General features: G+C 50.0%; 1 protein-coding gene across 3 annotated transcripts in view; it reads right to left on the bottom strand.

The window, feature by feature from the left end:
- Positions 1-2,942: 2,942 nt before the first annotated feature.
- Positions 2,943-21,688, bottom strand: part of H6PD (hexose-6-phosphate dehydrogenase/glucose 1-dehydrogenase) — a 36,985-nt gene continuing 18,239 nt past the window's right edge. For all 3 annotated transcript variants that reach the window (XM_009000371.5, XM_035307629.3, XM_002750250.6), the window contains exons 4-5: positions 12,016-12,285; positions 2,943-10,825 (exon numbers count right to left, since the gene is read on the bottom strand). In XM_009000371.5, coding sequence (XP_008998619.2) covers positions 9,465-10,825; positions 12,016-12,285 — 1,631 coding nt within the window. In that variant the 3' untranslated portion in view covers positions 2,943-9,464. The remainder of the gene's footprint in view (positions 10,826-12,015; positions 12,286-21,688) is intronic.

The raw sequence follows: 21,688 nt of genomic DNA, 5'->3' as shown, positions 1-21,688 counted from the left end.
AATTTAGAGTTGGGTTTCTGTCCCTTGCAACCAAAGGAGTCATGGGAAGTAAGCAAGTGATGGCCAAAATTCAGGGTGAAGTGAGGTGTGGCATGGAAATCTAGCGGCTTGGAGAGGGAGAATTTGAAACCAGGTGACATGGTTTGGCTGTGTCCCCACCCAAATCTCATCTTGCATTTTAGCTCCCGTAATTCCCCAGTGTTGTGGGAGAGACCTGGAGGGAGGTAATTTAATCATTGGGGCGGTTTCCCCGATACTGTTCTCATGGTAATGAGTAAGTCTCACGAGAACTGATGATTTTATAAGGGATTTCCCCTTTCACTTGGCTCCTATTCATTCTTGCTTGCGTGCTGCCATGTCGGATGTGCCTCTCGCCTTCTGCCATGTAGAACTGTAAGTTCATTAAACCTCTTTTGCTTTATACATTACCCAGTCTCAGCCAGGCATAGTGGCTCATACCTGGAATCCCAGCACTTTGGGAGACCAAGGTGGGTAGATCACTTGAGGTCAGGAGTTTGACACCAGCCTGGCCATCATGTTGAAACCTTGTCTCTACTAAAAATACAAAAATTAGCCAGGTGTGGTGGCACATGCCTGTAATCCCAGCTACTCTCCTGGGGAGGCTGAGGCAGGAGAATCGCTTGAACCTGGGAGGCACAGGTTACAGTGAGCCGCACCACTGCACTCCAGCCTGGGCAACTGATTAAGACTCCATCTCAAAAAAATCAAGTCAAATCAAATCAAACACCCAGTCTTGGATAAGTTTCTTTTCTTTTTTTTTTGAGAGGAAGTTTTGCTCGTTGCCCAGGCTGGAGTGCAATGGCATGGTCTCGGCTCATCACAGCCTCTGCCTCCTGGATTCAAGTGATTCTCCTGCCTCAGCCTCCCGAGTAGCTGGGATTACAGGCATGTGCCACCAGGCCCTGCTGATTTTGTATTTTTAGTAGATACAGGTTTTCTCCATGTTGGTCAAACTGGTTTCGAACTCCCAACCTCAGGTGATCTGCCCACCTCAGCCTCCCAAAGTGCTGGGATTACAAGCGTGAGCTACTGCGCCTGGCCTCGGGTCTGTCTTTATCAGCAGCATAAAGACAGATTAATAATACACAGGGGTTCAAGATCTCTTAAAGGAGGATTTCGGGGTCTGGTGTCGTGGCTCCAGCCCAGGCAGCTTCTTCTTTTTCTCTCATGGTGGGTGCCCTGCATCCCCGCAGCTGCCTACACAGCAAGTGACCTGTATTGAGCCTGGGGTTCATTTCTTTCTCCTGACCTGGAGCTTTTCTAGGCCTCCACCTGTGCCTGGGCTATCTTGAGTCTTCTAAACCCTTCCTTCCTTTCTTTCTGAGGCTGTTGGCTGTTATTGTGATTTAAATTATATCAGCATTTGTCTTCCATTACAAAGTAATCTGTACTTACTGGGTCATTTTATTTTTATGTTATATATTTTTTATTAGAATATTATATATACATATATACTTTATTTCAATAGCCAATAAGTGGTTTTGGTTACATTACTTTTTTTTTTTTTTTGAGACAGTCTCACTCTATAGACTAGGCTTAGGGTGCAATGGTGCGATCTTGGCTCATTGCAACCTCTGCCTCCTGGATTCAAGTGATTCTCCCACCTCAGCTTCCCAAGTAGCTGGGATTATAGGAGTGCACTACCATGCCCAGCTAATTTTTTGTATTTTTAGTAGAGATGGGGGTTTACCATGTTGGCCAGGCTGGTCTCAAACTCCTGACCTCAGATGATCCACCCACCTCAGCTTCCCAAAGTGCTGGGATTACAGGTGTGAGCCATTGTGCCCATGATGAATTGTTTAGTGGTGAAATCTGAGATTTCAGTTCATCCGTCACCTGAGTAATGTACATGATAACAGGATCATTTTAAACCTCACACTTTCATTGTTTTAAAAATAATAAAGGCTGGGCGTGGTGCCTCATGCCTGTAATCCCAGCACTTTGTGAGACCAAGGTGGGTGGATCACAAGGTCAGGAGATTGAGACCATCCTGGCTAACACGGTGCAACCCTGTCTCTACTAAAAACAAAATACAAAAAATTAGCCAGGTGTGGTGGTGGGCACCTGTATTCCCAGCTACTCAGGAGACTGAGGCAGGAGAATCACTTGAACTTGAGAGGTGGAGGTTCCAGTGAGCCGAGATGGCACCACTGCACTCCAGCCTGGGCAACAGAATGAGACTCTGTCTCAAATAATAATAGTAATAAAATTTCAGGCTGCGTGCGGTGGCTCACACCTGTAATCCCAGCACTTGGGGAGGCCGAGGCGGGTGGATCACGAGGTCAAGAGATCAAGACCATCTTGGCCAACATGGTGAAACCCTGTTCATCTATTCCAGATGGGCACGCTGCTCCTTTTGCCACCTTGTGATGTCACCATGCCTGCATGGGTCCTGCATGCTATTGGTGACAATCTGCAAATCTCTAACTCCTGTACCTCGAGTGGTCCTGAAATCCTATCTGACTTCCCCAGAACACTTAGGTTCCTAGGAGTGTGACACAGCTTGGACTTAGGGGACAGGAGAGAAGACAAATGAAGGCATCAGGCTCTAGTGTCTTCAAAGACCCTCACCTCTTGACATCTCCCATCAGGTATCCCCATGTGCTCCCTTAGGGGTGAGCTCCTTCCCCTCCCGTGGGCTTCTGGGAAGGTTGGGGGACTCTTCCCAGACTGCTTGGGAATCTATGAGATGCAATCATTCTCCCCACCGCTGTCTCTCCCATGAGGCTCACGAACCCTCTTGCAAATGGAACGCACTGGCTTGCTCAGACACACTCACACTTGCAATGGGCATGTGGCTGTCCGAGGTTCAGGTCCCTCACCCACCCGAAACCTCCCCTTCCTCTAAGAACACACCAGCACGATGCCGGGGCCCACAGACCCCTGTATCCCATCCCCCAAAGAAAGAATTAAAGCATGGATTTTGGCAAATCAGTTTTATTGTTTAAAAAATAAGTGTTACATTTGACATAGAAAAAGGCATTTTGAAAACGTTTTTTAAAGGTTTAAAAAGGCAATTGTTCTGGCCAAGTCTGGTAGCTCATGCCTGTAATCCCAGCACTTTGGGAGGCTGGTGGCAGCCTGCCCCCAGCACTTTGGGGGCAGGTGGATCGCCTGAGGTCAGGAGTTTGAGACCAGCCTGGCCAACAGGGTGAAACCCATCTCTACTGAAAATACAAAAATTTGCTGGGCATGGTGGTGTAAGCCCAGCTCTTAGGAGGCTGAGGTAGGAGAATCACTTGAACTCAGGAGGTAAAATTTGCAGTGAACCGATATTGTGCCACTGCACTCCAGCCTGGGCAACAGAGCAAGACTCTGTCTCAAAAAAAAAAAAAAAAAAAAAAAAAAATGGCATTTGTTCTGAATGTGTCTCGTGTCTCATCATCCCAGGGATCTTTGAGTTTCCAGTGTTTCCATAAAAACCAGTGGGGTTCCCCTGTCTAAAAAAAAGCACGAACATTCTTGCTGCTTGGCAATGGGTGGCTCTCATGCCCATGCCTCTCCACCCAAGGGAACAGCCTCTTTGCTCCTCACCTGGCAGAAGCCCAGACCCCGAGTCCCTGGCACAGGGCAGAGCGCAGGAACGTGATCCAGATGCAGCAGGCCCCGCCCCTGTCTAGTTCTCCTGTAACAGCCTCTCAGCACTGCTCCAATGTGACATGTCCAGCTGGAATCACAGTTCCCTCTCAGACACAGGTAAAGACACGCTCCTGGGACTCAGCAGGGGCTCTGCCCCTGGGATCTGCTGCCAGCTGGCTCTTCCCGGTGGACAGAACCAGGAAGTGAAGGCTGTTTCTAGCACATCTCAGAGAGGTAAAGGCAAGTCGGGTTCCTGATTTCTGGCTAACACAGATCCTTCCTCCTACATGCAGGCAACCCATAATGCTTCACAACAGACCCCTCTAGGCTTCTGTGGGGATAGAGTGAAGGACCCAAACTGACACAGGTGGGGTCTGTTAACACTTCCACTTTCAAAGCTAACTACCAGCTGTTCAAATACACTCCATACAGCTTTCAGCAAATCCAAGTGATTACCTCTCCCACACCAAGGGAAGAAAAGATGCAGACTGCCTTTAAAGCCCCTGACGGCAAGGTGAGGGTTTAAACAAAGATCAGCCTTGAGAATCAAAACAGCAGCAGAAGTGTAATTACTCTAATGCTCCTGCTTCCCATGTGTGGGTCACACAGAGATGGGCACCTCCCCGGCGACTTCCTTTGCAAACAGAAGCAGTCCCAAAAGTTGGCTAGAAGGAAAGCTTCAGCAAAGGGATCGCATTCCCCCTGGCTTGCTGGAATCTCAGAAATGCATCTGAAAGCCCTTGCCATCCCGTCTAGTGCTGACCACAGCGTGAGTCAAGTTGCACCTTGCTCAGCAACGAGCTGCGAGAGCCTCAGTTTCTCACTCACACCCTGCCTTGCAATGCTGATGGTGGGTTGGAGAACCATGTGTGTGGCTCTTCCTGGATGGCATCTGCTGCCCAGGGTTCCTGCTCCTTTCCCCGGTGGCCAGATTTTGCAGGGAAGACTGAAGAGATGGGAGGGAGAGCTCTGCTCTGGAGCAGAAGGCACAGGAGGAGGTGGGCTGTTTTATAGGGAGACTGCCCAGGGCACTGCTAAAGGAAAACCAAGAACCTGGGAGTGTCCAACTCAACTCCTCTGCATGAGCAAATGAAGACGGACATTGGACTGTGCCAAATGACACCTGGGCTCACACATGCTGTGGACAAGAGACAGAAGCAGGCAAGACTATAGCAATAAATCTGCATTTCCAACGAGGCAGCTCCCATGACTGAGTTACAATGCTTGGTGCCTCCAAAGGCAGACGGCACCAGCCGGGAGGTTCGTATGGCATCACCGCTTCGGATGCCCTCACAGGCTCAGATTCGCTGCCAGATGCTGGTGAGACTGAAAGCACTTCCTTCCTTCCTGTGTACAGTATGAACGGTACTGCTTCAACTGCCACCCACACAGGTGCAGCCTCATGGGAGAGTTGTAGAGAGAGGGAATGTGTTCAGTTCAGCCAGCGGATGACAAGGGGTAAGTGGCCCCTAGTGGGTCACATGGCCTGTGACATCTGGTCTCCACAGATCTTCGCCCTCTGGAGCCTCATTTGCAGGGCGAATGGGTGCTAGGGTGTCATCCGGTCACTGCGGCCACCTCGCCCTTGTCACCACGGGCCTTTCCTGTGCCGTGCTCACTCTGACACTGAGATGCTGCCAGGGTGCTTTTGTTTTTCTAACCAGTGGAGTAAGTTCTAAGGGAGCTCCATGTGCTGAAGATAAAAATGTAGCTGGGGAAAACGGATGCACAGGCTGCTTCTCTGAGGCTGCATATATCATACAGGACAAAAAGAGTTTTGTACCTGAAAACCAAATTCTGGGAAACAGTCCTGTGGCTTTGGAAGCTTCTCCCTCCCTGAGAGGTGTTCCACCTGGGCCCTCTCGGAGAACAGGAACAGAAGAAACTCAAGAAAAACACCAGGGGCCAGACTAGGGAGCCTGAGCCCTGCATAGTTTGGAATGAAACCCCTCGAGGGAATAGTCTGGAATATTAGGCCAAAAGGTAGGAAGCTTTGAGTATGATTATAATTTGGGGGCCCAAGAGTAAGGTTAAAGTATTGTCTCCAGAGAAACAACAGGGAAATTCAGTAGGATGGGCCTATTTTAACTTGAAGTTGGCAGAAAATTTGCCCCCAGATTTTGATCTATCTTACATCTAGCTTCAAGTCCCTTGATTCCTTCCCCTCTACAAATGGTGATCATGCTTGCTCTAGAGCTGCTGACTGAAAAGGTCTCCCAAAGGAGGGGCCCTTCTGCCATTTATAGGCCCCCAAGTGCACATGTGAGCCTCCATGTGGATGGAATCATTGGTCCACACCAGGGCACCTGGACTGTGGTGACTGCTGCCACCATAGGCCTCAAGGGCTCCCAGGCCAGGAAGAGGCCAGAAGCATGCCTGGGAACACAGCCCTGGAATCCCACAGACCTGGGTTCTGAGCAGGGCTGCTGCCTGGGCTGTTGTCATCATTCTTTCCTTTTCTTTTTTCTTTCTTTTTTTGAGAGAGGCTCACTCTGTCTTCCAGGCTAGAGTGCACTAGTGCAATCACACCTTACTGCAGCCTCAGCCTCCTGCACTCTGGTGATCCTCCTACCTCAGCCTCCCGAGTAGCTGAGACTACAGGTAGGCACCACCATGCCTGGCTAATTTTTTAAAAACCTTTTGTAGACGGGGGTCTCACCATGTTGCCCAGGCTGGTTTCAACCTTCTGAGCTCAAGTGAACCTCTCACCTCAGCCTCCCACAGTACTGGGATTACAGGCACTAGCCAGGGCACCTAGCCCAATTTAGTGAAATTTAAGAAGCATTTTTTAAAATGAAAACTACAAAATAGAGGATATCCAAAGTCCTAAAAATAAGAATTTTTTTTTTTATGAAACTTGCTTGAGACACAGTTGTAAACGAATGGACTAATTTATGATGGAAGGCACATTTCTTGCTGCAGACTCTGGTCTGAAGTTTGAAAGCCACCAGCCCAGAAGGTTCCAAGAACTTCTGCTTCCTAACTCAGGTGAAGGGAAAGGGGTGGGCAGGGGCAGGGGAACATGAAAAGCTCCAAGTTTGGACTTTTCCAACATGATCTGAAGAAGGCACTTGATTCTGGAAAGACAACCTTTGGCCTTTTGACCCCCACTCACACTCCCACCCACGATCTGCACAGACCCATGGTGCATCCCAGGCAAGGCTGAGCTAGAACACGACATCCCAGACTCGGCGTCAGTGACTACTATTCAGAAATGGTGACTTCAAGGGCCGGCTCGCCCTTCATCCTGCAGGGGTACTTGGGCATGTGAAGGCCCCTTTCTCTCTGGCGTTGCCACTGCAGAGGAGTCAGTTCCTGAAGAATAGATGGGAGAGTGCTGGGGCCAGGCATCCGGGGAGAGAGGAGGGAAATGAGAAATCAGGCACAGGAGCTGCTCAGGGACCAGGCACTCAGGAGGTGGCAGTGTAGTGCAAGGGCTCCCCCACGAGGGCAGCTGTGAAACTTCCACTGAGACCCCCTGTACTCTCCTGAGCCCGCCCATCACGTGCAGAAGCAGACACTGGGCGCCGGGATGGGGTCTTCCCGGCTCTGGGCTCTATGGTTCTGTCCTAATGAGGGGCACTCTTCAGGTTTATAAAGACAGATGTACTGGCTGGGTGTGGTGGCCACACTTGTAATCCCAGCACTTTGGGAGACTGAGGTGGGTAGACTGCCTGAGCTCCGGAGTTTGAGACAAGCCTGGGCAACGTGGTGACACCCTTGTCTATGAAAATACAAAAATTAACTAGGCATGGTGGTTGGCACCTGTAGTCCCATCTACTCATGACGTTGAGGCACGAGAATTGCTTGAACCCAAGAGGTGGAGGTTGTAGTGAGCCAAGACCTTGCCACTGTGTTCCTGTCTGGGCGACACAGAAAGACTGTCTCAAAAAAAAACAAAAAAAAAAACGAGAGAGAGAAAGATCCCTCTGTCTGGTCTGGGTTGGTGGCCAGAGTAAGCAGTCTGAAAAAGAGCCCCGGCTTGGGAACCAGGTCTCAGGCTGGCATTGCAAATGAAAGCCAAGATTCCTTGAAATCCATAGCCTTGAAGTGTAAATAGTCCAGAAAGAAACTGACTTTGCCATGCTCCCTCATCCATGAAAGCCCCCTCTGAAAATGTGGTCGAAATTTTTTATCTGCCCAAACGAGTTCAAGTGTAAGGTGGGGGAGAAGCCAGACAGAAAAATTGACCTTAACCAAGAGTTCTGTCTCCCAGCCTTGACTGTGGGATGTTGAACAAACAAAACTACACATGTCCTGGGAATTTTGCTTTGTGTTGTTTTTTAAAAGAATGTCAGAGCCTTCCTTGGGGGTGTCAGAAAAGCAGGTATTGCTGGCCCATGGCTTCTCAAGATCACAGTCCCCAACCTATGCTTATGGAGAAGCTATCCACTTACTTCCCCAGTCTTGGCAGTGTTAGTGGTGAGGTGAGAAGTGGCAGGAGAGATAGCAGACGGGAAGTCATGGGGCCACCAAGGGGTAGGGAGAGAAGGCCTGGCTGCAGCCCTGTCAACTGCCAAGCGAGCCCCTGAAGGGCTGTGGACAGCCGCCCTGCCAGTGAGGCCTGGCTCCTATCTTGGTGGGAGCAGAGCCGTCTGGATGACCCTGTGTCACTTGATGCTCCATCTCTCTCCCCACTAATGAGCTGTCACCTCAGTTGGTGATTTAACTGGATCTGTCCTGGTAAAACAAGAAGGGCTACTGAGAGTGGAACACCCACCTGGGAGTCCCCTGAGATGTAACTGACCCTCTTAAATTGGGGCTCCCCAGGATTATGTGCACCCTGATTATGTGCACCCAGCATGCTTCATGGAAGAAGACTAGCAGGACAGAGAAGCAGCAGAGGTCGGGGGTCCTCTCTGAGGATGCTGGGGGCGTAAGACCCCACCTCGCCATGCAGAGCAGGTCATCAGCTGAGAAAGGGAGCTCCAGACAGCACTCTGAGATTTCTGGGGCCTGGCACAGTGGCTCACACGTGTAATCCCAGCACTTGGGGAGGCTGAGATGGGAGGATCGCTTGAGCTCGGGGGTTTGAGACTAGCCTGGGCAACTAGAAGGGCTCATCTCTGCAAATATTTTTTTTTAATTAAAAAAAAGTTCTGGAATCTTTTTCATTGCCTAATCTGTGCTGCTGTATTCCGGTTATCAGCCCTGATCTCTCTATAAACGGAGTCTGAGGAATAGCAAAGATGCAGGCAGGAGACTGGAATTCCCACTGCACAGCCAGGATGGAGGAGAGAGGGTCAGTGAGTGGGAGCCGGTGGAGGCAGCAAAGAGGAGAGACAGAGGCTGGATGTGCAGAGGTTCTAGAAGAAGGGGCAGCTGGGGAAGGAGGGGCTTGACCCCTTCAAGGTCTCAAGATGGTCAGCAGCGCCCCTGCCTTGCACAGGGTAATGTACTCCCCTGGGTACCTCTGCACCCTTCTGTCTGCCAATCATGCTCTTTGAATGTTCCCCAGGAGCCAGTTCAAGGACCACCTCCCCCAGGAAACTTTCCCTGATTAACCTCAGCCCACCACGTCTCCTCCTGTGAACACGGGAGCTGGGCGCCATCTGCGTTGTGCTGGCTGATGGGAATGTGTGACTGCTGCAGGGCTTTTCTTAAGGTTTCTCTCCTGGCCTGGATTTGGAGCTTCTCAGGAGCAGATTCCATTTCTTCTTTGTTTCTGCATCTATCCACCACTAGACAGAGCTGCCTGTCAAAGGTATTGGGACAAGACCTTGTCCTGCCCTCTCTGGGGCCTGACTGTGGGGCAGCAGGGTCTGGAGAGCCAGGGCATGCTGGCAGGTGGTGGAGCCGAGAGGGGAGGGAGACAGAGGTGAAGGAAAGCACAGGAGCAGACCGGGCAAGGGGCGCAGACACCCTCATCCCAGGAAGGCGTCGTAGTCCATGTACCACACCAGCTGACCGGAGTGTGGCAGGACACCTGAGATGGGCCACTTCTTGGGCTCATGGCCCACCCGGCTCACCAGTGTGGTGATTTCACGCTTCATCCTGCCCATGACCAGGACCGCCACCTTCTTGGCGCGGTTGATGAGAGGCAGGCTGAGGCTCATGCGGCGGTGTGGCTGGGAGGGGCTTGTGGTCAGCACGACCAGCTGCTCGCCATCCAGGCCAGTGGGCGACTGTGGGAAGAGGGAGGCTGTGTGTCCATCAGTGCCCATGCCCAGCAGCACCAGGTCGAAGCTGCTGTTGGCCACTAGGGTTGAGATCTCCCTGGCATAGAGCTGGGCACCCTGGTCCTCCTCAGCACAGAGCCGCTGCTGCAGGTGCACCGGCATGGGGTGGATGTTGAGGTAGGGGACCCGGACGTGCTGCAGCAGGTGGGCTTGCAGGCCCTGGAAGTTGGACTCTGGATCAGAGAGCGGGACACAGCGCTCGTCAACCAGCCACAGGTGCGTGTGGGCCCAGGGGAAGCCATAGTGTGCTGTGGCCAGCTGCTGGAATAGGGCCACAGGACTTGAGCCCCCTGACAGCGCCAGGTGGAACTGGCCAAAGCGCCGTACAGCCTGCACAGCGGTGGCCTCGATGTCAGTGGCCAGCTTAGAGATCAGCTCCTCAGACCAGGCAGACACCAGCGGGCTCTCTCGGTACTTGGCCCGGAGGACCTGGAAGTCACTGGGCATTGGGGCTGACCCTGGCCCTGGCACCAGCTGCTCCGGCTGCTGCTGGGAAAAGAACAACCGGCCGCTACTGAACTCAAAGTCCAGCAGATGGCCGTTCTCAGCTCCTCCAGGATACAGGCGTGGGACCGTGTGGGCCAGGCTTTCCAGTAGGGGCGTCCAGAAGCCCCAAGAGGCCAGCAGGTTCTCTGTGGTGATGAAGGAATCCTTCCGGCCGTGGTAGATGTGGGATAAGAGGATGGAGTAGGCGTCCCGCTCCTGCACGGGGCTGTAGGCATAGTAACTGGACAGAGGGCTGCCAAAAATGCGGAGCCCGGGCGGGCCCTCCACTTCCTTCCAGCTGGAGGGCAGAGAGGGCCTGAACAGGTTCTTGCTGACCAGCACAGCCGGGCTACCCAGGTCACCATGGCCAATGTGGAAGACGAGCTGCCGAGGCAGGCACTGGCTCTGCGCTGCGGCCCAGTGCTTTTCGCTCTGGACACAGCATGCCTGGTTCTTGAACAAGATCCGAGCGTAGCCCACTCTCTCATCCAAGGCTTTGCCAGACATCAGGATGAAAGGCACACCCTCCCAGCGAAGGTTGTCAACGTGCACGAGAACGCCTGGGGCGAGGGAACAGCAGAAGGTGACTCTCCGGCACAGACCAGGACTCTCTGGCCAGCCCTCTCCTCGCCGGCCCCTCCTCCGGGCGTCCCCCTGCCTGTGGGAAGCCCCTTGCCTTGTCATGATCACCCCTCAGCTGGCCTCTCTTCTATGACCTTCTCTTCCTGGTCCATGCTGAAAAACTGGCCTCTGGGGTTATCTCTACAGCTTTGCCACCTCCCTTCCTTGAGGCCTCTCTTAGAGTCATGGTCCCCCAGCAAAGAAGAGCCTGGCTGAGAGCCTCCAAGCTGGAGATTCTACAGGAAGCCCCACAGTGGGGGCAAGCAGGGTGGGGGATCCTGACTCAGCTGTATAAGGGGGCGGGGGCCCTACAGAGAAATGTTCTCCCCTCCTCTGTTTGTGAAGCATTCACGATGCACCCGACCCAGGGTCAGATGCAGGGGGGTGGGGAGACAGTCACTCAACCAGAGGCCCATGGGCGGGGTATCAGCGGGGAGGATGACTTTGGGGAGGGCAAGGGCTGGTGGCAAGAGCCCAGAGCTGACAGGACTCCCTGGCCAAGTTCCAAGCCTGGTTCATTTTCATGACATCACCGAGCCTGACATTTCCTCACATATAAAACAGGGCTAATGACCCCCGCCTCTTGGTTTGTGCGTGAGACTTGCAAGAGAGACGTCTACAAGGCACCTGGCACGTGGCACATGCTCCGCAGGCAGCGCTGTTCTTGCTGCCTCGCTGCTAGCTGCCGAGGAGTCAGCCTCTCCCAGAAAGCCCTGGGCCTCTGGAACTGCCTACAGGACAACCCTAGTCTGGCACTTGCCCACTGGAAGTGTCTCCAGCTGTGGCCAGGCCAGGCCAAAGGCTTGCGGCCTTGCTGGGTAGGCCCTATGAGGCGGGAACCAGGTCTGTCTGAGCCTCCCATGACAAACCCTTGGGAAGCATCTGGGACTGAAGTGGGGCTGACGCGAGGCCAAGGCCATCAGGACTTCCTTCACCCTGAGAGCACCAGCAGGTGGCCTGCTGCTCTGAGCTGGTAGGAGGCCAGGGAGACAGGGGAACGCTTTCTGCCAAGCACCCTGGGAGAAATTCCACTGCAAGTCCCCTCCACCCCACCCAAAGGAGTGTGGGTTTGGAAAGTTGCTCCCGGAAGTCAGCAGCCCAGCGCCCCGTGCCCGACCCCAGGGCCCACCTGCAAAGGTCGGTGTCAGGCTGTGGAAGCTGTCTAGCTTCTGCAGCTCCCTGCGCACCTGCTCGCTGTAAGCCTGGTACTGGCCCACGACGGCACTGACCCTCTGCAGGCCCCGCAGTGCCTGGAAGAGCCGAAGCTTGTGCCGCAGCACCGCCTCCACGCTGCTGACGCTGTGGGGCAGCTCCATGGCCACCAGGGTGAGGATCTCTGTCAGGTGGTTCTGGAGGACGTCACGAATGACACCGTACTCCTCATAGAAGCTGGTGCGCCCTGGTGAAGGGAGGTGGAGAAGGGGAGGATGTAAAGAGAGGCCAGGGCATCAGATTTCCCCAAGGTGCACCAAGACCCCAGCCCCACATTCGTCCTGCATCCAAGCATCCTTGCCCCTGAGTCCACAGATCCTATAAAAATGGTGCATACCAAAGCCAACCTCACCAAGAGAAGGGAGGAAGTCTTAAAGCCACCGTCTCTGTCAAACAATGAGAACTTCTGTAAGAGAATGCGTTAAATCCATAAGCCTCTCCAGAAATCCACATGAAGAAAGCTCTATTCCCAGTAAAGGCCAGATTGCACCTGCAGATACTGGCCAGCCCCTCACCCTGCCCTGCCTGGCCACTGGCGGCAGACGGCTTGGCACTGTGGGGGCTATGGTGCCATGGTGGGGGCAGCAGCACTGTGGCAGGGGCTCGGGCCCTAGAGTGTGACTGCCACTTACTAATGTGTGATCTTGGGCAAGTAACTTGACTTTTGTTCCTGCATCCTGCCCTCTGATGGGACCAACAAATGGCACCTCACTACCAGGCGCACATCTGTGCCAAGCAGTGTGCAGGGGAGTGGGAAAGAGGGAAAGAGGGAAGGAGAGAAAAGGAAGCAAATAAAACTACAGACTGGCTGTGACTGAGGGTAATGAAAAGGCTCCTGTGAGACCCGAAGAGCCAGCCGGGCAAAAGACCAGGGAGAGAGCGTCTCAGATGCATGGACCCTCCAGTGCCAAAGCCCCGAGGCAGGAAGGAACTTGGCGTGCTGGGGGCCAGATGGAGGTGAGCAAAGAGTGGGGACAGCAGTGAGGCTGGAGAGGAGTGCAGGGGTCTTGCAGGACAAGGCAAAGAGGATGCACTTTTTCTAAGCTCACTGGGGGACGCTGAAGGGTTTGAGTCAAAAGACGAGACCCATATTGGGGAACAACCCCTGGCCTGCAGGGGAGAATGGGTGCAGAAGCAGGGAAGGCAAGAAGGAGGCTGCACGGCTGCCCAGCGGAGACGACAGGGCCTGGACTAATGGGTAGTACAGGAGCTGCGGGGGAGGGAGATGCACCTGGAGTCAGGATTGGCTGGACCTGCTGACAGACAGGGTGGGCGTGAGCAACACGGAGGCCCCAAATACGAGCCCTGGAAGTGGGGCCTGAGTGGAGGGATGGGCAGTAGAGGCGCTCACAGACACAGGGAGGCTGGGAGTGGAGGAGTTTGGTGGAGGATTTAGATGTGTTTATGCTGAAGATCCCAAGGTGCACACGTCCAGTTGTCAGGTGTATGGGGTGACTGTGAGAATAAAAGGGAAGAACACCTGGAGAACACAGAGCAGCAGGCCCAGCGTTAACAGCAACATAACAATACAGGTGTAAAAACAACATAACACTGGCATAACAACAGCAACATAACACCACCAGTATAACAACAACATAACACTGACATAACAACAATGTAACAACACCAGCATAAGGACATAACACCAGCGTAACAATATAACACCAATGTAACAACAATGTAACAACACTGGTGTAACAACAACATAACAAAACCAGTGTAACATAACACTGGCCTAGCAACATAACAACACTGGTGTAACCACAGCAACATAACAATACCAGTGTAACAACATAACAGTGACATAACATTACAACACCAGCATAACAACAGCAACATAACACCAGCTTAACAACAATATAACACTGGCATAACAAAACCAACATAACACCAGTGTAACAACACCAACATATCAACACTAGCATAACAACACTGGTGTTAACAACACCAGCATAACACCAACAACGTAACACCAGCATAACAACACTGGCATAACAACAATGTAACAACACCAGCATAACAACAATGTAACAACACCAGCATAAGAATGTAACACCAGCATAACAACATAATACCAACATAACAACAGTGTAATAACATCAGCATAACAATGTAACAATAGAGTAACACCAGCAACATAACACTGGTGTAACAACAATGTAACAACACCAGCATAACAACATAACACTGGTGTAGCAACATAACAACACTGATATAACAACATAACACTGGCATAATGTTACAAAACCAGTGTAACAGCAGCAACATAAGACCAGCTTACAACGATGTGACAACACTGGCATAACAACACCAGCATAACACTGTAACATCAATATAACAACAATGTAACAATACTGGCATAATATACCACTACTGTAACCCCAGCATTACAATGTAACAACACTGGCATAACACCACCACCAGCATAACAGCAATGTAACAACACTGGCATAACACCAGCAACATAAAACCGGTGTAACAAAGTAACAACACTGGCATAACACCAGCAACATAACACTAGTGTAACAATGTAACAATACTGGTATAACAGCAACATAATGACATTGGCATAACATAACAACACCAGCCTAACAATGTACCACCAGCATAACAACAGCAACATAATACTGGCATGACAATATGTAACCACACTGGTGTAACAGCAGCAACATAACCCCAATGTAACACCATAACACTGGTGCAACAACCTGCCACTATGTAACAATGTAATAATACCCGTGTAACACTAACACTGGCATAACAACAGTGTAACAACACTGGTGTAACAGCAACATAACACTGGCATGTTACAACACTGGCATAACACTAGCAACATAACCCCAGTGTAACAATATGACAACACTGGCGTAACAACACCAACATAACAATACCAGTGTAACAACAAAACATCAACATGACAACACTGGCATTAACATCAACATATCAATGGCATAACAGCAACATAACACGGGTGTAACAACATAACACCAGCATAATGGCAACATAACACAGGCGTAACAATAGCAACATAACACTGGCATAATATAACACTGGTATAACAGCAACATAACACCAGCGTAACAACAGCAACATAAAACATGATAGTGGCATAACACTGCTGTGACAACAATGTAACAGTGTAACAACAGCAACCTAACAACAGCATAACAATGTAACAACACTAGCATAACAACAATGTAGTAACACAGTTGTAACAACATAACACCGAGCAATGTAACAACACTGGCATAACAGCCACCTAACACCAGTGAAACAATGTAACACCACCAGCATAACAATAGCAACACCATATAACAACAATGTAACAACACTGGTGTAATAACACCAACACAATGTAACACCACCAGTGTAACAGGAACACTGGCATAACAACACCAGCATAACAGCAACACAGCATAAAAATGTAACAACACTGGCATAACAACACCAGTGTAATAATGTAACACTAGCATAACAACATATCAACACCAGTATAACAAAATCAGCATAATAACAATGTAATACTGGCATAACACCACCAGCATAACACCATATAACAACAGCAACAGCGTAATGACTACACCAGTGTAAAAACATCAGCCTAACAACACTGGCATAGCAATCCCGGCGTAACACTGGCATAACAGCAACATAACACTGGCATAACACAACCAACATAACAACACTGGTGTAACAACACCAACATAACACCGGCGTACATAACAGCAACAACATAACAGCACCAGCGTAACACTAATGCAACAACACTGGCATAACAACAGCAATGTAACGACACCAGCGTATCAACAACAATACTGGTGTAACAACATAACGCTGGTATAACAACAACATAACAATACTGGTGTAACAACAATGTAATAACATGGTGTAACAACAGCAATATAACACCAGCTAACAACAGCATAACCTCAGTGTAACAAAACTGGTGTAGCAACACTGGTGTAACAATGTAATACTGGCATAACACTGGCGGAATACCCACATAACACTGGTGTAACAACAGCAACGTAACACTGGAGTAACAACATAACACTGGTGTAATAATGACATAACAGCAGCATAACAATGTAACAAACCGGCAAAACAACATAATACCGGTGCTCCTCCCCACACTCACAGAGACCCGGCACACAGGCACCGTGGTCACCCCTGCTTCATGTGTGAGGAAGGACGTGGGTGACCAGGCTGGCGGGGCAGAAGCAGGAACTGCTTAACCACGAGCTCCACTCCACTCCCTCCTCCAAGGCTCGACCCCTCAGTGAGTGCTGTTTATCAGTGACTCAAATATACAGGACAGTCCCAGAGCTCAGGGTTCCAATGCATACCACCTTACATGCGAGTTCCAATACCCAAGTCTCCTCACAACCTCACCTACACAGAGAGCCTGGCCTCATGACATGAGGCACCATCGTTCCTCAAAGGCTTCTGCATGCAGGACCTCTAACCTGGGATTCGTTTGTTCACCCAGCAAACTCCCTCTCAGCCTTATGGGCTCAGCTTGTAGGAGCTTTGGCCTACCCCTTCTGAAGGGCCCTATCTTTTCCTAGGCCAGCCGACTGTAATTCAGCGTCCATTTCTCCTTCTTCCCCACTACAAGGGAGGCTTCATCTGAGCTGTATCTGCCCTCTGCTGCATCCCTAGCCAGTCATACAGCACTATGTTCAGAGAGTGGATAGCAGAGAAAATGAAGACACAGATACTGTCATGGATAAACCTCAAAAACGTAACGTGGTGAGAAAGCAATATGATTACTTTGATAAAATAAAGATTAATTTGAAAATAGGATGTAGGCCAGGAGGAGTGGCTCATGCTGGTAATCCCAGCACTCTGGGAGGCCAAGGCAGGAGGATCACTTGAGCCCAGAGTCCAGGAGTCCAAGACAATCATGGGCAACAAAGTGGGACCCTGTTTCTACAAAAAATAAAAATAAATTAGCCAAGTGTGGTCCCAACTATTTGGGAGGCTGGGGTGGGAGGACTGCTTGAGCCCAGGAGGTCAAGGCTGCAGTGAACTGTGATCATGCCACTGCATTCCAGCCTGGACAATAGAGTGAGAACCTATCTCAAAAAAAAAAAAAAGAGAGAGAATGATAATAGGATATAAAGTGACCAGAATAAACAGAACTTCAATAAATGAAAAATATAATTGGAAATTAGAAATTCAGTAGATGGGCTTTACAGACGAAAAACAGCTGTAAAAAAGTCAGCTAGCAGAAGACAGATCTGAAGCGATTATTCCAAATGCTGGACATACAGACAGAAGGAGCCACACTCGGACACATACAGGATGACTCTTGTTCAAAATTAAACAACAGACTGTCTAGGGAAGCAGGCATGCATGGAAACAAGAAAGAGAAGCAAGGGAGTCATCATCCACAACTTAGAAGTGTGAAAAGAGGAAACAGGACAGAATGTGGGGAGGCACACACAGGAGAAGAAAGTTGTTTTTAAAAACAGGTAGTGGGGCATAGGCGTTTGTTCTACCATAGTGCTGTAGCTCTTCCATGCATTCTGTAAACTCTGATTTTACCTAGTAACTAATTAACATTTAATTCAAACAGACAAAAAGCAGCGGGTCCTAAGTTCAGGCCTGCTGAGCCCCGTGTGGTCCTGAGGGAAGGTGTTCTCTTTCCAGGTCCACAAGGGGGCGTGATTTTGAGGGCAGAACTTCCTAGCGCAATGTCCCCTCCCATCTCTCTCCCTCTGGGAGATTTAACGATTTATGTTTAAATTTCGCTGGCGAGGGAAGAAACTAAGAGTCAATCACTCCAGCGGAAGTTCTAAGGAACTTCTTTCATTGGCCAGGGGTCTTAGAGAAGGTGGGGATTCCTTCCAGGTTAAAAGTCCCCTTCTTCCACACCCCTTCAGACTCCATGTTTGGGTCCGCTTCCACGAACGCTCCCTTCGTGGAAGCCGTCTTTCTGTCTCCGGGATCTCCCCTCTGGAGTCCCCTTCCACGCTCTCTCATGGAAGCCTGTCTTCCCCTCCTAAACTCCATCTCTCTCGCTCTATTCCCTTCCACTCAGTGTGGAAGCTGCTTTCCTCTCCTGGATTCCATCTTTCTGGATTCTCTAACTCAGTGTGAGTTAGCTGTTTCTTTCTCTCTCCTCCTGTTTCTCTCTCCCTAAATAAATAAATCACTTTCTACAAACACTTTTGAGTCTGGCATTTACTGTGCATTGTGCCGTCGTCCCCTCTCTCATTCTTGAGAGGGCAGGAGACCAAGAACCTGGGGAAACATCCTCTCAGGGGAGCTGAGGGCACCCTGAACCCCAGTGTTACAGTTCCTCCCAGCAGCCACCAGGTCCATGATGCCTGTCCTGACCGGGTTGGTGGTGTGCTCTCTCTCTCTCTCTCTCCAGCGAGACAGCAAGCATGCCAGGTCATGGCTGGGGAACACTCTGCCCTTAATCAGCCTGATATGCCATTCCAACAGCAGCACCAGTGTCAGGGGGCAAGATATGAACCCAGCAGCCACTCATATAGCAAGGCATACTGTCCCCAGACATAGCAACTGAAGCTTGAGGGTGCAGCTCTGTCCAGGGACAGTCTGAAATGAGCAGGACAGTCCAGCCCAACTGTGCCAACCAAAATGCCAAGAGTGGTCTCCACAGGGAAAACAATGGGTGGGCTCCTGCAACTCCGTAGGGTTGAGGCCTTCAAAGTTTTTGTGCTGTTGTTGAGAAGACATCCAGAAAAAGAGAATACTGATGACAGCAATGTTTGTGGATCAGTCCATTTATCCTCATAATAATGACATAAGGAAGGCCTTCTATTGCCCCTATTTTAATATATTTTAATATATTAAAATATAAGGAAACTGAGGTTCAGAGAAGTTAGATAACTTACCCAAGGTCACATAGCTGGCAAAGAGGTTAAAATGAGATTGAAATCCAGGCAGTTGGCCCCAGAGCCTGCAATTCTTACCACCAAAACATTTCCCTTTTAATTACCTACTACTCAACCCTACAAAAGAACAGGGTGGAGTGGCGTGGGCACCCCTGGCCTTTAGAAACAGCACAATGAAGATGCCTATTGAGCTTCTGGAAGGAGGGGTCTAGAGCAAAGGTCAGGGATTCCAATGCCTACCGGGGCCAGCAAAAGAGAGGAGGATGGAGTAAGGCTGGCGTCCCTCAGAGGAACAGTTAAGTGCCTCAGCTGTAGTCAGGTGGTGCCTCACAGGAGTGTGGGCCCAGGGTGACCAAATCTTCCAATTTTTCGGAAGAAGGTAAAAATGCAGATGATTAAGTATAATCTCAAGGCTTTAAAATGTGTGCAAATAATTTCGATTTTAAAAAAATGCTATGGGTCTCAAAGAAATATATGTGTGGGCTGACTGCAGTGGGCCACATCCTAGGTGGGGTGAACAGCATGTGACTGACAGCAGAGGCCTCCACACAGAGGCCAAACGACAGCAGTGAGCTTGACAGCCGGTCTGTGATTCAGAAGAGCAGAAACTGAGAACACACGGAAGGGGTCTTAGAAACTAGACTAAGTAGTTTAAGGAGCTTCTAAGAGTTCTTGAGGTCAGGCACAGTGGCTCACACTTGTAATCCCAGCACTTTGGGAGGCTGAGGCAGGCAGATCCTCCTGAGTCCAGGAGTTTGAGATCAGCCTAGGCAACATAGCAAAACCCCGTCTAATATAAAAATTAGCTGGGCATGGTAGCATGCATCTGTGGTCCCAGCTACTTGGGAGGCTGAGGTGGGAGGATCACTTGAGCCCAGGAGGTCGAGGCTGCAGTGAGCTATGACTGCACCACTGCACTCCAGCCAGACTGACAGATCAAGACCCTGTCTCCAAAAATTAAAAAATAAATAAGTAAATAAGAGTTCTTGGCCTCAAACAGTTTAAACAGAGTCATGATCCAGCAACTCCACTGCTGGGTTTATACTCAAGAGAAATAAAAACACAGGTCCACACAAAAGCTTGTACATGAATGCCCACTGCAGCATTATTCATAATAGCCAAAGAGTAGAGACAACCCAAATGCCTGCCAACTGGTGACTGGAGATCACGGCAGATCTATACAGTAAGGCATTATGCAGCAGTAAAAGGAAATGAAGGGCTGATACATGCTAGAGCATGGGTGAACTCTGAACATAGGATGCTAAGTGATAGAAACCACACACCGTATGATCCCGGATGTATGAAATATCCAGAATAGGCAAACCCACTGAGAGAATGCAGATCTGTGGTTGGCAGGAGCTGAGGGAAAGGGGAAGTCAGGGGATGACAACTAAGGGGCACAGGGCTTCCTTTGGGGTGATGAACATGTTCTGATGTCGACTGTGGTACTGACGCACGATCTTTGGATATACTAAAGTTCACTGGCCTGTCCACCTCAACTGGGTAAACTGTAGGATTTGTGAGTTACAGCTCAATAAGACTTTTTAAAAAAGGTTTAGAGCAGGGAAGCAGAACCATGAAAGAGGTACTTCAGAAAGATGAAGCTGTCTGTGACCTGCAAGATGAACGGGATGGAACTGGTGGTAATGGAATCAACGAGGCAGCCTTTGCTGCAATCAAAGTAACAAAGGTAGGAGGGAACAAAGCCACCGTAAGACGCAGAGACGTTATTACAGTAGATGAATAAAAGCTACTTAGTGACTGGCTGGATCTGTGAATGGTGGTGGTGCAGAGATGTGGTCTGGAGTGTGGTCTCTGGAGCCAGGTGGCCCTGGTTTTTTATTTTTGTTTATTTTACCTTACTTTTTTGGGAGTCTCCCTGTCACCCAAGGGAGTGTGCAGTGGCACAATCTCGGCTCACTATAACCTCTGCCTCCCGGGTTCAAGCGATTCTCCCGTCTCAGCAGCCCAAATAGCTGGGATTATAGGCACGTGCTATCACACCTGGCTAATTTTTGTATTTTTAGTGGAGATGGGGTTTCTCCTTGTTGGCCAGGCTGGTCTTGAACTCCTAACCTCAAGTGTTCTACCCGTCTTGGCCTCCCCAGGTGCTGAGATTATAGGTATAAACCACCATGCCCAGCCTGCCCTGGTTTAAATACCAGCTCTGGCCTCTTTCAGCCCTGTGATCGCCAGCAAGTGACATCACCTCACATGTGGAAAAGCAATAATCCCTGCACCTCCCTTGCAGGGCTGCTGTGAGGCTTAAGGAGTTAATATCCAAACAGGGCTTTGAACAGTGGCTAGCACACAGGAAACACTGAATAAATATTGGTTGGGATTTTTCTTATGATAGACGCTGAAAGAGAGGGACGACCAGCCTGGGCACTCAGAGAGCACTGTTCCCATTTGGCATAAAGAACTTAGAAAAGGAGGTTGGTATTTCATAAGAAAAATGCAGTGATGGTTTGAATTCTAAATCTGCTGAATCTGAAGTGATGGTGCGACACCCCATGAAACTATCTTAAATGCGGCTGGAGGTATAAATGAAGGCCTGGAGAGACAATGGACATTGCAGATAAACTGGGTTTCATAAAACCTGAAATGCCATCAGTGGTGGAAGCATCGCTGTTTTATAACCACTAAGAAAGAAAAGGGCTTCCAGTTCCACTATTAAGGATAATCCCAACTTCAGAGATGTCCAAATATGAAAAATATGCC

Source organism: Callithrix jacchus, chromosome 7 (assembly GCF_049354715.1).
Source record: "Callithrix jacchus isolate 240 chromosome 7, calJac240_pri, whole genome shotgun sequence".
Taxonomy (NCBI): Eukaryota; Metazoa; Chordata; class Mammalia; order Primates; family Cebidae; genus Callithrix; species Callithrix jacchus.
This window is presented reverse-complemented; position numbering and strand designations above follow the sequence as displayed.